Source organism: Canis aureus, chromosome 7 (assembly GCF_053574225.1).
Source record: "Canis aureus isolate CA01 chromosome 7, VMU_Caureus_v.1.0, whole genome shotgun sequence".
Classification (NCBI taxonomy): Eukaryota; Metazoa; Chordata; class Mammalia; order Carnivora; family Canidae; genus Canis; species Canis aureus.
Window position 1 is genome coordinate 14,038,547 of NC_135617.1, and position 15,151 is coordinate 14,053,697.

General features: G+C 51.2%; 1 protein-coding gene and 1 long non-coding RNA gene across 2 annotated transcripts in view; one reads left to right on the forward strand and one right to left on the reverse strand.

Moving 5' to 3' along the window:
• The first annotated feature begins 7,392 nt into the window (after positions 1-7,392).
• Positions 7,393-15,151, forward strand: part of SIM1 (SIM bHLH transcription factor 1) — a 73,343-nt gene continuing 65,584 nt past the window's right edge. Inside the window, exons 1-2 of the mRNA XM_077902971.1 lie at positions 7,393-7,728; positions 8,464-9,093. Coding sequence (XP_077759097.1) covers positions 8,919-9,093 — 175 coding nt within the window. The 5' untranslated portion in view covers positions 7,393-7,728; positions 8,464-8,918. The remainder of the gene's footprint in view (positions 7,729-8,463; positions 9,094-15,151) is intronic.
• Positions 10,113-15,151, reverse strand: part of LOC144317075 (uncharacterized) — a 74,289-nt gene continuing 69,250 nt past the window's right edge. Inside the window, exons 3-4 of the long non-coding RNA XR_013382955.1 lie at positions 11,335-11,450; positions 10,113-10,487 (exon numbers count right to left, since the gene is read on the reverse strand). This is a non-coding gene — a long non-coding RNA (uncharacterized LOC144317075). The remainder of the gene's footprint in view (positions 10,488-11,334; positions 11,451-15,151) is intronic.

Consider the following 15,151-nt stretch of genomic DNA (forward strand, 5'->3'; position numbering starts at 1 on the left):
TGCCCATGACCTAGCAACTCCACTTTGGGAAATCTGTCCTGTGGTTGCATTTGTACACAGATAAATGACCCCTGTGCAGTATTATTCACTGCTGCATTGTTTGCAAGAGCAATGGTGAGAAACAACCTAAATGCCCTCAATGAGTGACAGGTTAAATAAATTATACTTATATATTCCTTTTTTTAAAAGATTTTATTTATTTATTCATGAGAGCCACAGAGAGAGGCAGAGACATAGGCAGAGGGAGAAGCAGGCTCCCCGGGGAGCCCAGTGTGGGACTCAATCCGGGACCCCGGGCTCATGCCCTGAGCCCAAGGCAGACGCTCAACCACTGACCCACTCGGGTGTCCCATATTGATATATTCTTAAAATGGAATAAGATACAGATGTTTAAGAAAGACAGGATGAGGAAGCTGTCATGGAAAATGAAAGCATCAAGGTGCAGAACAATATATAAAATATGATTTTTAAGGTTTGCTTGAATATGCATAAACAACTCTAGAAGAGAATAAGAAACTAAAGAGTTGTATAGCTGTGGACATGGACTTGTAGCCCAAAGGCGCACTTGCTTGATTTGCACAGCATTTTAAAATTGGATTTCACTTAATAAGATGATATCCAAGTAAAGATAAAAGTGGAGCCGGCCAGTTGTTAAGAAATGGTGCTGATAACCTGTTTGTTTTTCCACCCAGTTTTAGGGTACCACCTCGGACATAACTAACGCAGGGTGGAAGGGCTCTTCAATGGAAGCATTGATGAGCAAACCAGTTCTATACCAGAAATAGAGCTGAGGCTCACAGAGAGAAATCCTTGTACCAAACCTCTCTCTGGGTTTCCTAAAGAGACTTAGGAGCCACAGCTGGGAAAAGGTATGGGCAGCATCCTCATCCTCCCAGATGTGCCCAAGAGCAGCACTGACTTATCCATTTGTCACAGCTGGCACAGTGCATAGGGCCCGCAGATCATTTGAGAGGCTCATGGAATGTCTTCATTTTAATTTCTTTTACAATCAGAAGAAGAAGATGACTATGAGAATAATGAACATATGATCATGAATTCAGCCTGAATGACACAGTTGTAAAATATAATCTTTATTTTTTTTTAAGGAGGAAAGGACCCACAAAAACATAACAAAAGTGCCCAAGGATTATGATAAAGTCATAATCTCCTAATGGGGCTCTGCACAGGAGCACTTGCCACTTGGGGAGAGGCCCAGGCCTCACAGACCTACTGGGTCCAGGCAGGGCCTCTTCCTCCAAGGACAACTCCTTTGTACCAACACAACACACATCTTGGGCCCTTTGTGTTTAAGTACTCTGGCACAATTAGGGACCAGTTTCTGCACCAAAAGAGAACCCAAGGTATTTTTCCAATATGCTCTACTCCTGGTTGATTGACCCAAACTCTTTGGACTTCTTACCTGTAGCCCAACTAGAACCCTGGAACCCTGGAACCTTCTGGGGATGCCCTGAACACTTCCCTGCCCTTTTGAGGCTAAACTCCCCACTGAAGCGTGGCCTGCCTGGGTTCCTGGACCTCCTTTCCTTCATCCTCTTTCCTAAGGAGGCAACCTAATGACCTATCTTCAGGGACCACATGCTATCACAGGTATAAGCCGAGCCCTGAACCTCAGCTAGACAGTCATATCATTTTATATCGTATGCCCATCGTGTTCCTACTTGGCACAAAACTAGCACTTCAAATCTTTCCCTTCTAGACAATCTTCTCCTCCAGGGACAAGCTGAGAAAAAGCAGACTGAGGCAATGGTTCTCACCTGGGAACTTGCTAGAAAAGCAAATTATTGGGTCCAAGCCCAGCTCTGCTGAATCAGAAACTCTGAGAGTGGGGCCCAGCAATCTGTTTTATCAGGCCCTGCAGGCAATTCCCATGCATGCTGAAGTTCCAAAATCAACCAGGAGCAAGGGTGCCCAGATTTTCCAGGGCAGATTCCCATGTCCTGAGGGCCCAGAGATGATGAGCCCTGGACTGCAGGACTCAGGAAGGTGCCCCAAATGCCTGAGGCACTTGGTCCCGGGCCCAGGCCCAGGAAACCATAGAGGTACTTCCCCCGGGACCACAGGGTGAGGCCAGGAGGAGGCAGCACTTAATTGAGGCTCTGGGCCTGGAGACGCTGAGACTTCTGTGGGGTGGCACCCCATCAGCCAAGCTAAGCCCAGGCGTCTCTGAGCCCAGCCGCCACCCTCACTGCACGGTGGGACATGGCACCCATGCCCCTCTATCTCAGGTCCCTGCTCCTGCAGGTCTTAGAACTGCTTTGTCTTTGGGTCACCCTTTCCCCTTCCACAATCTTTGGAATGCCAACTCCAGAGTCCAGTTCCTAAATCGGAGTGGGGCCTCAAAGTCCTTATTTTTAAAAACCACCTTCTGCCACCACCTCCCACCCCAGGTGACCCTGGGGCTCAGCCAGGTTGGAAGCCGGTCATTTGTTACGGATTATGGGGATCAGCCTCAGGAGAATGCCTTACCCCATGCGCCCTGGACAGTGCAACACCACGGCTTCCTCTTGAGGCACTCGCAGCATAGTCCTGGGGTTCATAGGTGCCAGGGAACAGACGCAAATTTGGGGCTCAGAGAAGAGGAAACTCTACAGAAGCCTAATCCAAAGGCTCTCAAAGCCAGAGGAGAGTGAATCACATGCCCTCTGGATCTACCCAATTCTGATTCCCCACTGATCCCATTCCATGTCCCCATTTGGCCACCTGCCTCTCCTCCACACAGCCCTCCCGCCCCCGCCCCATCTTGGCCACCTGCTCTCCAGCCCCTGGCATGCGCTCCTCAAGTGCAAGAGAGCATGTTTTGGCCTGAAAATCCAAAACCAATTTAGGAATCAAAGTGTCTTTCAACCCAAAGCCACAAACCAATGTTCATCTTCAGCTTTTGAAGGTTTTGGTCATGCTCCTGGGCTCAGCTAGGCTGAATACACACTCATGATCCCCAGCTCAAAAAACAAACAAACAAACAAACAAAAAAGAAGGTAAAAAGTGCTGGCACCCTCAGAGGCAGGCAGCCCCCTGCTCCTGTCCACAGAATGTGCAGCATCAGAGTTTTCCAGCTACTGTTCATGTTGAATAATTCTTCTTTGGAAGTGTGCAGTTTAAGAAATACTCTTGTTTCTCAGCAAGCAACTCAAGATTCTATTAGACTATGGTTTCAAAATCTGGATGGAAAATATTATCCAGAATACTTAGAGAAACTACATAAAATTCACCACTCTCATTTTTCAGGTTGGTCTCTCTCTCTCTCTCTCTCTCCCCCCCTCCTCCTTCCTTCTTCCCTTCCTTCTTTTTCTCTCTTTTCCCCTTACCTTCCCTCCCTTCTCTCTTTTCTCCTCTTCTCTTTCTTTTCTTTCTCCTTTCTTTCCTTTTTTCTTTTAAAATGGGTATCCATTGAAGCTAATTTTCTTGGTCATTTCAGTGGTCAGTTCAGTTAGGCGACCCCAGAAGCAGTATCTCAGAAAAGGGCTCTTTGGTTTTGCATAAAATCTCACACTTTCCAAAACGTCCTGATCAAACAATGATACATACCATAAATTTTAAAACAGGTTAAATATGGCTATCTTTTTTTTTTTTTTTTTTTTTTTTTAGTTTCCTTCTATTCTTTGTTTTCTAGCCTACTTGTCCCATCAGGTCCAAATTGTAAGGGGTCCTTGTTTGAGCCTCAACATCAGAATGTCTAAATGTGACAATAAAATGAGGCTAGAGCAGGATTCACTCACACACACACCTGAAAGAAGAAAAATGTTAGTATTTGTCTAGACATTAATATTTCCCTAGATAAATTCTCAGTGGTAGAGATGGAACATCTGGATAGAACACACTGAGACATCCAGGTGACCATCTTCAGATTTTGCATCTTGATTATAAATAAGCGTATCACTCATCCTGACCTTGGCCACTGAGCAAAATCCGTGCCCGTGTGCTTTGTATAAACGTGTATGTGCGCGATGTGGAAGCGAGGAAAAGTGCATGCATGCGTTCCTAGCAATTCGTAAAAAGAAAACAAACCAAAAAAAAAAGTGTTACGGGAGCGGGGAAGGAGCGACAGAAGCCCCTCGGGTTTTGCGGCGGTGCTCGGGCCGCTGGGCGCAGAGCGGGGTCGCCCGGAGGCAGCCCCGGAGTCGGTGCCGAGCGCGGTCGGGGTCTCAGGGCGCCCAGGTCGGGGCCCGCGCTCCCCCGCCCCGCAGCTCGCACCCCAATTCCGCTGCGCCTTCTGGCTCTCTCCGGGCGCAGAGGGCTAGCTCCTCTAGACCCACCGCGCCCGACGGTCGGGGGGTCCCGCGGCCCTCGGACGCCCCCTCCTCCTGGAGCCGGGGCGCGCAGCGCGCACAGGCGCGTCGGTTCCCAGACCTCGCCCCCGGGTCTCGGCCGCGGGCGCCCATCGGAGCCGCTGACGGGGGGGCTCCCTGCAGGCAGCACCGGGGCGCCCCCTCCGCGGTGCAAGAGGCTCCCAGGGGTACGGGCCTGCCGTGTGCCCTCCTCGGTCGAGGAAAGGACGACCTCCCCCTCCCCCCTCCCTGCCCCGCATTCGGGTCGCGCTCTGGGGCTGCATAGACGGTGCCCCGGGGCCATGGGTGCTCGCTCCAGGAGCCAGCGGCCTAGACGCCCTTAGGTTCGGGGTTGCAGGGCCGCCTGCGCCCATTCCTTGCTTTCCCCTGACTTTTTTTTTTTTTTTTTTTTTTTTTGGCAAAGCGGTGGGCAGGACCCGCTTCCTCCACTCAAGCAATTAATTTAAAATCTCTCACGCCAGAGGCGAAGGCGAGGTCTCGGAACACGTGGGAGGCACCTGAAGGGCCGGATCACGCCCCTCGCTGGCCCGAGGCTCGGGCGGGGGCGCGGGGGGCGCGGGGGACGCGGGGGGCGGAGGCGGGGGGAGCCAGGCCGGGGCCCTGCACCCGGGCGGGGGAGGGGCCGGCAGGAGCCGCGTTCCCGCTTCGGCCTCGGTTCAAAGATTAGAAAAACAGGTGTCGGTCCGTCGCGGTGCTAACTCGGTCACTTGGTAAACGCGGCTCTGACCGCTGTGTGCGGAGGACTTGCGAGGGGGCCGTGACCACAGGGCCGAGCCTTCACTGTGTTTATTAAACATCTACTGGGTTCAGAGACTGCGGAGCTTCCCTGGGACGCAGGAACAGCCCCCCTCCCACCCCCACCCCCAGGACCTCATCTTTGGTGTGAAGACGACTTACGTGCTCATTTTGCCCGTTTGCTTCTGAAAGCAAAATGCCTCCTTTCTTCCGACAAAACGCGCTCTTGGGGGCGGGAGGTGGGGGGGCCCCCCGGGCACCTCCTGACGCCCCAGGGTGTCTCTACCGCGGGCGAGGGTTGCAGACCCCAAGGAAGCACTAACACACCTGCACGTTGTTTGAAGGAGACGTAGGGTTTACAGCGACCATGACTTAACCGAGATTCTTTCCAGAACACAGTCGGAATAGAAAACTGCTTCTTATCCCCAAAGTGCCATTGCTGCGCTTGGTTGCTCCATTTACGCGTAAGATCAGTCCCGATTGGGGGCGGGGGGGGGCGCCTGGAGGGGAGCACAGAAGATTTTTTTTTCTTTTTTTTTTTTTTTTATTTTCACCTTCCCCAAACACTCCCTCTCTCTTTACATGCAGTAGTTAACGTGATCTTATCTGGTCTTTCTGGAAAGTCGCGTATAAGAGAGTCACACAGCATCTCCCCCAGTATTAGTCCTGTATCACTTGGTGGTCGGATCCCTCGCAGAGCCAGGTCTCTAAGTGGCGACAGCCTCTGGGGAAAGGACTCCTCCTAGATTAGAGCCCATTAAGCTAGATCGCAGTTTTGCAACACCTATGAAATCTATATGTTTAGGTTTTTTCTTATTCTTTCCCATCCAGACTGTTCACCTCTTCTTGCCAGGTGTTTCCCAGATGTGCAAATATCCCCCCAGAAAGCTCCCGTTGTCGTTCTGCGAGCTTACTGCCATCGGGCGGCAAGGAGGTGCCAGATGTCTGTATTTTTGAACAAACACTCTTAAAGTCGTCCCGAATATCAGGGAAATGGCACAACCCCTCTTCATAGTCTACGTTTTCTCGGCGGCAGTTATCGCCACGAACGAGAGGAGGGGGGCAACTTCGCTGGTGCGCTTACTGTCTAGGAAACAACCGCCCCCAGGTGCACCTCCCGGAGAAGGATCAGAAGGATCGTGGTCACCAGCAGCACCAAAACACAAGCGGGGAATCACACTTGTAGGGGGTGATTCCAAGTAGTAGTGATTATTTCGGGGGGGGGGTGCAAGTCAGCTTTTTCCCGTGGCTATCTGTTGTCTTTCCTCAGATGACAGAAAGTAAAAAAAAAAAAAAAAAAAAAGCGATCCAGATTAGAGGGTCTCTTAAATCTAATTTGTCAGCAATAGTACTTACAAGCGTTTGTTTAAGTGGGTCCTGTTGGGGGAAACCGTGAATGTTGTGAATGTATCCTTTTGTAAGGAATATCACGTTGGGTTTTTGTTTCCTGAAACAAAAGCCAACAACAACAACAACAACAACAGACTTCACTCACGTTTAAGATAACGGATTGTTGGGAGATAGCTATCGATGCATCAACCAACCCCTCTGACTCTGTTTTGGGCAGAAATGTAACCTCTTTGCGCCTAGAGTCCCCTATCTGCTCCCCATAGGACAGCTCCACGGCTGCGCTTTCCACGGTGGACAAATCAGCCCTCAAACTGGAGCCATTTCGAAAAAGATTCTCCTCTTTGGGATTAATTTAAAGATAGATGTATATGTATATATATATTATATGCACATATTCATGTATATGCATATACATATGATATACACATAGACATAGACATATGTAATATACACACACATATCTTCTCAGGCCATCAATCCAGGGTCGCTGCGGTTTCAGAGAAACGTGAAAGAGAAAGCGCAACAGCGGCCCCGCGCAAGCAGTGGGCCCCGCGACCTGCCCAGGGGAAGGGCGCGGCCGCCAGGTCGGCCTCGGGGCCACTCGCGCCCGCAGCCCGGGCGACTGCAGCCCCGGCCCCCGGCCCGACCTCTGAGGCCTCCGGCCGCGGCCGATGCTTTGGGACGCGAGGGGCGCGGCGGGGCCAGCGCCCGGGGCGGAGTGCACGGCCCCCCGACCGCAGGGAGAGCGGGGAGCGAGGCCCGCACATCACCCGCGAGGCCCCGCGAGGCCCGCAGCGGCGGCGACCCGGGGGCCCGGGGCTCGTCCCGAGCGCTGCAGCCACGCGGGTAGCCCAGCGGCGAGCAGGGAGCGCAGGGGGCGGGGCGGGGCGTGCTCGCGTCACTCAGCCCGGCCGGCCAATGAGCGCCTCTCCCCGGGGCGCGCCGAGCCAATCGGAGGCGAGGAAGCGTGTGAGTGGCATTAAGGGAGGGCGGGAGAGAGGGAGCCCGGGAGTGAAGTTGAAGCTAAACCCCGTGAGCTATAAAGAAGTTACAGGGGGGCGTTTTCGGCTTCCAATTAGGAATAATACTGGCTTCGTAGCAACTACGGAGGAGGAGGATTCTAAAACCACCTCACCCGTCCCAGAGCCTGCACCCCCCCTCCTTCTTGCACGCACCCCTCCCCCAATTCATGACCGAGGAGAGAAAAGGGAGCCGGGGCGCGCTCTGCTCCTCTCTGCCGGGGGGCAGCCGAGAGGCCGGCGGAGTTGGAGGGTAGGCATGCGGGCAATTAGGAGGCGGGCGCCTCCGCAGCCGGTGCCGCCAGCGCAGACCGAAGGTAGGTGCGGCGGGAGACACCTTGCGCCCGCCCAGAGGCGCCCGCAGCTCTGCCGCGGAGGGGGGAGGCCGGGACGCCTCCCACCGCCCCCCTGCCCGGGCCTGCGAGGGGCTGTCGCGGAGGTGCCACCTGTTAACCTGGCGCAGCCGTGCCCCGCGCGCTGCCGCCAACCCCCGCCCCCCCCCCTCTGGGCAGGGAGGGCCCTGGGTCGCCTCGGCAGTCCCGAGGGACTTGATGTGTAAGTGCCACTTTCCGAGGAATCCCTGAGACCCAAGTCAGAGAGGTAGCCAAATTCCAGATCGGCCCAAGTTGGGGGGCGAGGGGACCGAAAGGAGGCCTCGGCGGTGCGGAGGAATTCTGATTTGCGGAAACCTGCTTTGCTGGGACGTGCGCCTGGGCCAGGGCGCGGGCACCGGGGACCGGCGACTGAGGGTCTTCTAAGGGTCTCCGAAAATATGCATTTTGTGATTTGGGGCAACTTCCCAGGGGGCTGGAGAATGCAGCTGGCACGGATGAGGGAACGCTTGCATTATTTGCAGGGCGCTCAGTCTCTCGCCGCTGATTCCTCCAAATCTTAAAAAGCAAGCAAGCAAGCAAACCAAAACACGGAGCCCCGAGAGGCGCGTTGGGGCGAGCGGAGGCCCTGGATTCCGGCCGTTTTTCGGAATTCGGGCGAGTGCGTGAGTGCTCGAGGACCTGCAGATCTCTGACGCTCTGATGCTGTTGTCTTCACAGAGGCCTGAGAGTGGTCCGTGGTCCGGCGTTCCCGTTCTTCCCGAAGGGGCTCCGAGTCGCCTCCTGCGCCGCGGGACCGAAGAGCAAACGTCGGGGATTATTATTATGTCGATTTTCTGGGGACCGGGGTTTGCGGCGCCGAACAGAAGAAAAGGCTGGTTCCCGAGGGGTCCCGCCGGCATTTGATACCCAGAGACTCCTAGGATTGCCCAGATTGCCGTGGATCAGCAACTTTCGTACACTCCCGTCCCGTGTTTTTAAAGAAAATCATTTTCTGTTCGCTGCCTTGGTCTTTCACTGACATCAATACAGTGAAGCAAAAAAGACTTCCATCTCTTCATTCAAAGTATGCTTTCTGTTTTTTGCCAAATATGATCTCTAATTGAAAGTTTATTTTTGCTTTTGGATGAATCTGTGGAGCTTATGTTGTAAGAAGAAAGGGAGAAAGAGACACCATGAAAGAGAAGTCCAAAAATGCTGCCCGGACTAGGAGGGAGAAGGAAAACAGTGAATTTTATGAACTGGCTAAATTACTGCCTTTGCCCTCCGCTATCACCTCGCAGCTGGACAAAGCATCCATAATCAGACTCACGACCAGCTATCTCAAAATGAGAGTAGTGTTTCCAGAAGGTAAGTGACTTTGCCCAGATGGAATTTCAAAGGCAGAAGGGGTAGAGGTTTGCTGCACAGAGAAGTACATTCACACTTACATGCATACATACTCTCTGCAAAGGGATGTTTAGCATGGCTGCTTGACCAGGGCCCTCTCTGAACTTAGAATTCCTCTTGCCTTTTTGTGGCCCTTTCTACTTCCCCGTTAATACTTTCTCTCCAGCCCATCGGATATGTTTGGTTGGGAAGCAGCCCAACAGTGCTTTTGTCAACACTTCAGATACTGAGCCCGATTGAAAGTACAAGTAATCCAAACATGACTTTTTCTTTTTTTTTTTTTTTTTATTCCTCTTGTTAGAATTGCATCTAGCTGCGAGCAGGAACATTGCCAAATCCTTGTATTTTTTTGCTACATATAGCAAAATATATCTATATAGATAGACCTATGTACATGGAGCTAGCTAAGCCAGATAATGATTTCTCTCTAAGTTTATAATTCCGCAGAAGAGAAGCAGGCATATTTATGAACAAATTTGTTCTGGATTTACCCAGTCTCTTGATTACTTATAGCAAATGTATTCTGAGTTTTTGAGACATTCACAGATTCTGAAACTAACTCTGGAGCTTGGTAATTTGCAACTCTGAGCTTGATATTATCTCTGAGATAACAGGCTAGGACCCAAATACATAAGGTTGAATCAAGAAGACTAGCCCGTGTAGGTGGCAGGTTGGCAAATGTATCCTGGGAAAATCATTTTATAAGGCCTAGAAGGGAGAAGAGCTGAGCTGGTCATGATTTAAAACATGTATTTAGTTCATCAAGATTCACTGTGTGAGGACAGAGCAGCCTTCAAAGAACAGTCCTGTATAAAATCATTTATACTCTGTAGGAAAAGGATACTTCTCTCTTCCGTCTCCCCACCGTTTCCTTTACCCACATTCAAATAATATGAACAGATTTTTAAAAATATTTTAGATATGTGTTTGCTAGAGGAGATTGGGAAATATAAAGGAGAGGATACTAAACAAACACAAAATTCCAAGAGAAAGAACTCTGTTTATTTACAAACCAGAATGTCTTATTTGACCTGCAGGGGTTTATGTTATTGTTGATTTTGGGTGTTTGGGGTCTGTTGTTTTCTTTTAAGGTAATAGGGGGAAGGAAATAGCCATTATTGGGCTTGGAGTTTCACTTTGTTTGATCTTGACTAGAAGTCATTATCTAAATCAAAATCTTGCAAAACTTGCCGCCAAATTAGTCAGGGGTACTAAAGGAAAACTTGCAAATTATAGTTCAATTTTACCCCAGAACTACAGGTAGTGCTATAGTTGTTTTGTCTTAAAGCAGTTCCTTGAACAATCTCGACTGCCCCTGGAAGCCGCAGGAGGAGAGGAATCAAAACCTAAAGTTCCTGAAAAGTTAAAGAAAAAGAAAAGTGAGGGGGGGAGAGTGGGGATTATATATTAAAAACCATATTTCCCATTCAAACTGTGCTGAGAATTGCTAGTGGGAAAAGTACTATTATGCTACTCTGCCTTCTGTTTTAAAAAGAGAGAGAGAGAGAGAGAGAGAGAGAGATCTCGTTGTCTTTTATACTGTCAGCGCCTACTTTATAAAAATAAAGCTATTGCGAGCTCGGCTGGCCGCGCTGTTCCTAACAGGATTATTAGCAGTGATTTGTCAGCCCCTGCGGTCTCAGTGGGCTCCCTTTCTGCGTGATTTCTAGCGGGTCTCGTCAATTATCGGTGCCGATGTCGCTCGCTGTTTGATCAGAAGAAGCATATGGTGCTGCTTGTGGGGCTGCGAGTAATCGCGGGAGGAAAAGAATAGGGGATCGGCGTCCCCGGGCGGGCCCGAAAAGCGGGGTGGGGGCGCCCGGGGAGTCGCCGGCCCGGGGAGGGGGGGGGCGGCGGGCTGGGTTTGGGGTTCTAAGAGAGCAAGCTTGCTTGTTTGAGTAAGTTGCTAACTCCACAAATTAGAAATCGCGTGATAAATGGGGACAGAAAGTAAACTCCAAGCCAACTTCTCACCTTCAAAGAGAGCGCTGGCGAAGACTGGCCCTGGGGTCCCCCCGTGGCTACTGTCCCCGCGACTGTGCTTTCCGCGGCCCCCTTCACCTTCCTCCAGAGCCCCGGGCCCCTCCCTCTTCCCCCGTCTCCTGTGGACTGGTGTGAGTTTATGGGGAGGAGGGGATGGGCGATGTGTGAACTCTGGGCACATCATTTATTTCTCCAGCTACTGTTGAGCTCATAACTCACCCGCAGTCTCCACCCGGTGAGTTAGACGGGGTCATCCCAACAGCTGGCTCCTAGGGATGAGGTTTTAATTTTGAGGATACATTAGCTTCCAAAAATTCCAAAAGCCAGACACCGCCCTGTAAAATATTAAACAATAACAACAACAACAGCAACAACAAGACACACGCAACCCAACATCTTTCAAAGGGGTGAATCACAAACGGCAAAACCAGGCGTAGCCTGCAGAGGGTGCCAAATTTGGGTTCAGCTGTGGACTGAAGGCCTGCGGGAGACAAGACCGGGTCCGTGGCTGAGGGGGAAACTGGGCACTTTACGTGGAGGTATAATGTTTTTTAGTGATGAGAAGTGGAAAGAATACGAAAGCGTGGTTCATCTTTACACCTATCTTGATGCCATTCCAGCACATAGTAGGCCTTAGATTTTGTTCTAAGGATGGAGTAAAGTTAGCTATTTCATCATGGTAAGCATTCTGTCCCACATAACATATGGATTTTGCAAGGTATATAATCTAAAACAATTATAAAGCTGGTAACATTTTAGTTATAGGCACAACAATGACTATAATCACTGTTTTGCCTCAGATTACATTTCATCTACAATACCCAGGTAATAGCAAAAGGCTTAAATCAACAAACAGAAATCTCCCATACTTACATTTGAAAAAATTTTTAAAAAAATTCTTAAAATATAGCTAATTCCCCATCACTAAATATAGGTCCCCCCGGCCACCACCACCATCCCAGCTTCTTGATAGACTCCTTGTCTGGGGCCAAACTTCAGTTTTTACTTATTTGAGTGCGTAAAATTGAACTGTTGAAAGAAAAATGAGAGAGAGAGAACACAGGAACGGGATATGAGTGCTTAGAATAATCAAGAATAAAGCATTAGATTGGAGACTTCATATTTTCTAAAAAATGCAGGGAAGATTACTGTGAAATCACTAAAACTGCATATTTCCCATTGGCAGCATATTCCATTCTAAAAGAGCCTTGCAAAAAAAAAAAAAAAAAAACTTGAGAAATGTGTAAGTCTTTGGTGTTATCAAAGCAAGAAAGGTGGGACAAAAAAAGAGACATGGTGTGACTTTGTGTGCAAAATAGGACAAATTCAACTAAAAAGATATATATATATATATTTGTTATCCAGATATAATACAGTTTTGGCTGGGGGCGTAGTGGCTTGCTGCCTTTGAAAAGACCAGACATTTCAAATCTATAGCCATTCAGAATCTTGGTAACATCACACCACCATTTCATTGTCAAGATGTCTTGGGAAAATAAAAATAATCACAGAATTGAAATTAGTAACCGTGCAGGAAAGGGAGTCTCTACAAAAGGCTGGAAGGACAAGGATGATTAAACAAACCTCCACAGACCCTTTCTATAATATTCACCTCAAGATTGAAATCCTTAATCGCCTTATATTTTTTAGAGGCTGAGAACTGAAAGAGAAAAAGAGGCCCCATTTCCCACGTGGATGGGTGATTTAAAGCTGTTTTTCTTGCTGCTGGGGGAAATGATGGAGCGTTAAGTTTCCGTGTTTATTTTCTTACAGAAGTTTTTCTCATTTAAAAGCCTTTAAGCCCAGTTTATACTCCACGCTGGTTTTCTCTGTTTAATTCCAGTTTTGATGTTGACTTAAAACGTAGAGTGCAGAACTAAACTCCGAAGAGAACGTTTGCAAGGCAGATTTATGTGCTAGAAATTGTAGATCATACCAGTGAAGAAAATACTTTTTTTTTTTTCTTTAAAGGGAGCGGTCACTAATCAAAACAATAACAGCAAAGCAGAGTGTTATAAGCTACAGCGAGATGCTTTTAAGCAGGGTGCAATCATACACCTGAAGCTAAAATCAGGCTCCATTTCCAGAGGACAAATGTGATTTCTAGGGGAGTTATTTTTCAATCCTGGGGAAATCCTTGCAGTTGGGAGCTTTTGCAGCCACAAATGTGAACACAATTCGAACCGGTACATTCTGGCTGTATTTCTCTACGTCGGCCCAGGTATTTCTCAAGAGAATGAGGTTTAGACCCATCACCTAATGATGTTAACTGTCCAACCACCGCCGGTCTCTGATTCATGGAATTTTACATTTTGAGCGGGGGAGGAGAACCCTTACGCATTTAGCAAGGGGCCTGCTGCTTGGAAAGTAGTAGAACAGCGTCGGAGAAGCGCCGAGCAAACTTTCTGCAGGTTGTCCCATCCGCGGGGCGGGTCCCGCGCGGAGTCGCGCCACCTCGGTGGCTCGGACCAGACCCGAGACAGCGACCCTGCGGAAGCTTCTACGCGCCCCTGGCAGCAGCGGAGCACGCAGCTGGGACGAGCACGTACGCCGCTGCCTAGGCCAGCCGAGGGTGCCCGGCTCCAGTCTCCTCGCCGGCCAGACCCGGTCTCCGACCTCCAGGGTTCGAGGACGTCCCAGAGCGCCTGCCCCACGCAGAGGTCCGCCGTTTGCGAGGCCCGAGCCGCTGTCCCAAGGACTGGCGGTTGCGTAACCTGCAGCCGGGATCCCGCGCGCGGGCGGCCCGCGGTGCCCCGGTCGGGTCCCCGCAGCCAAACCGAACCCAGGCGGGATACGGGGGACCCGCCCGGCAGCCCCGTCCGACGACCCGCGCCCGCCTGCGGGGCGAGGGCCTTGCCCCTCCCCGCCCCCTTTTGAAGACCCGGAGCCCTGGGGCGACACCACTTGACCTTTTCCAGCGTCACGCAGGCACTGGTGTCAACCCCGCGTGCATTTCCGTCCCATAATTTAGTTGGGACCGGGCCGAAACCCGCCTGTCCTTCGTCTCTGCCGCTCGCGAGGGACTGACCCGACAGCCGGCTGGGCGGGCCTGCTGCATCCAGACCTGGGGGCTCCGGCCTCGGGGCCAGAGCAGCGCGAGGGTTCAGAGACGATCAATGCTGTGACCCTCAGTCTCCACCCCAGATTCACAACTAACGGTAGTGGCTCCCCCCGGGCGCGGCCAGGGGGCCCAGGGGGCGCGCCGGGGACAGCAGGCACGGACGGCCACTGCGGAGTGCCAACACTCGGGGGGACTGCAGGACACACACTGGGGACAAAGCCCGGCCGCGCGGGGCCCTCGTCGCCCTCAGGAGGTCGGCCACACCAGCCAGGTGGTCGGAGAGGACCTGGAGCTGGGGCGGCCACGGTCCTGAAGGCTGGGGTGGGTACACCTGGGCTCGGGAAGCAGCCTTCCACCCAGTGACCCTCCGGCGCCCTGCCTTGTCCAAGGGTGCCCAATCTCCTTCCCTCCTTTCCCCCAGGAAGCACGGCTTCTAAGCCCCCCCACCCCCAGCCCTAGGTTGCTGGTCTCAGGTGGTGGAGGGAGGTTTGGACAGCATGTCCTCTGCGAGGACCCGCAGGCCTTGGATGAAAACCCAGGTGGCTGAGACAAGTCCCTCCGGGGGGACCCGGGCCCGAAGTTAGGAGCACGGTGGTGGAGGGCTCTTCCCATCTCAGTCACCAAGTCATGATCAAATCCTGGGACGGCTCTTCCAGTCCCCTTCCCACTCCCAAACTGCCTTAAAAGGTATATGTCGCGATCTGTCAGTCAGATGGAGCTTTCTGAGACCTGCTGCAAGGAGGACACATTTCTATTGAGATACAGTTTATTTATTAAAGAGAAGGGAGAAGGAACAGTAGAACAAGCTCTTCTCTTCCTCCTCTTCCTGTCTGAGTGAAGGAGGCGCATGATGCCAGGGCTGTAATCTATATTTTGTCAAGGGTATGAAATTCATTCCGAAGGAAAAGCTCGATCAATTTATTTTTGCTGCTTGTAATAACACAGCTGGATGATGCTTTGAGCTCACGCTAGACT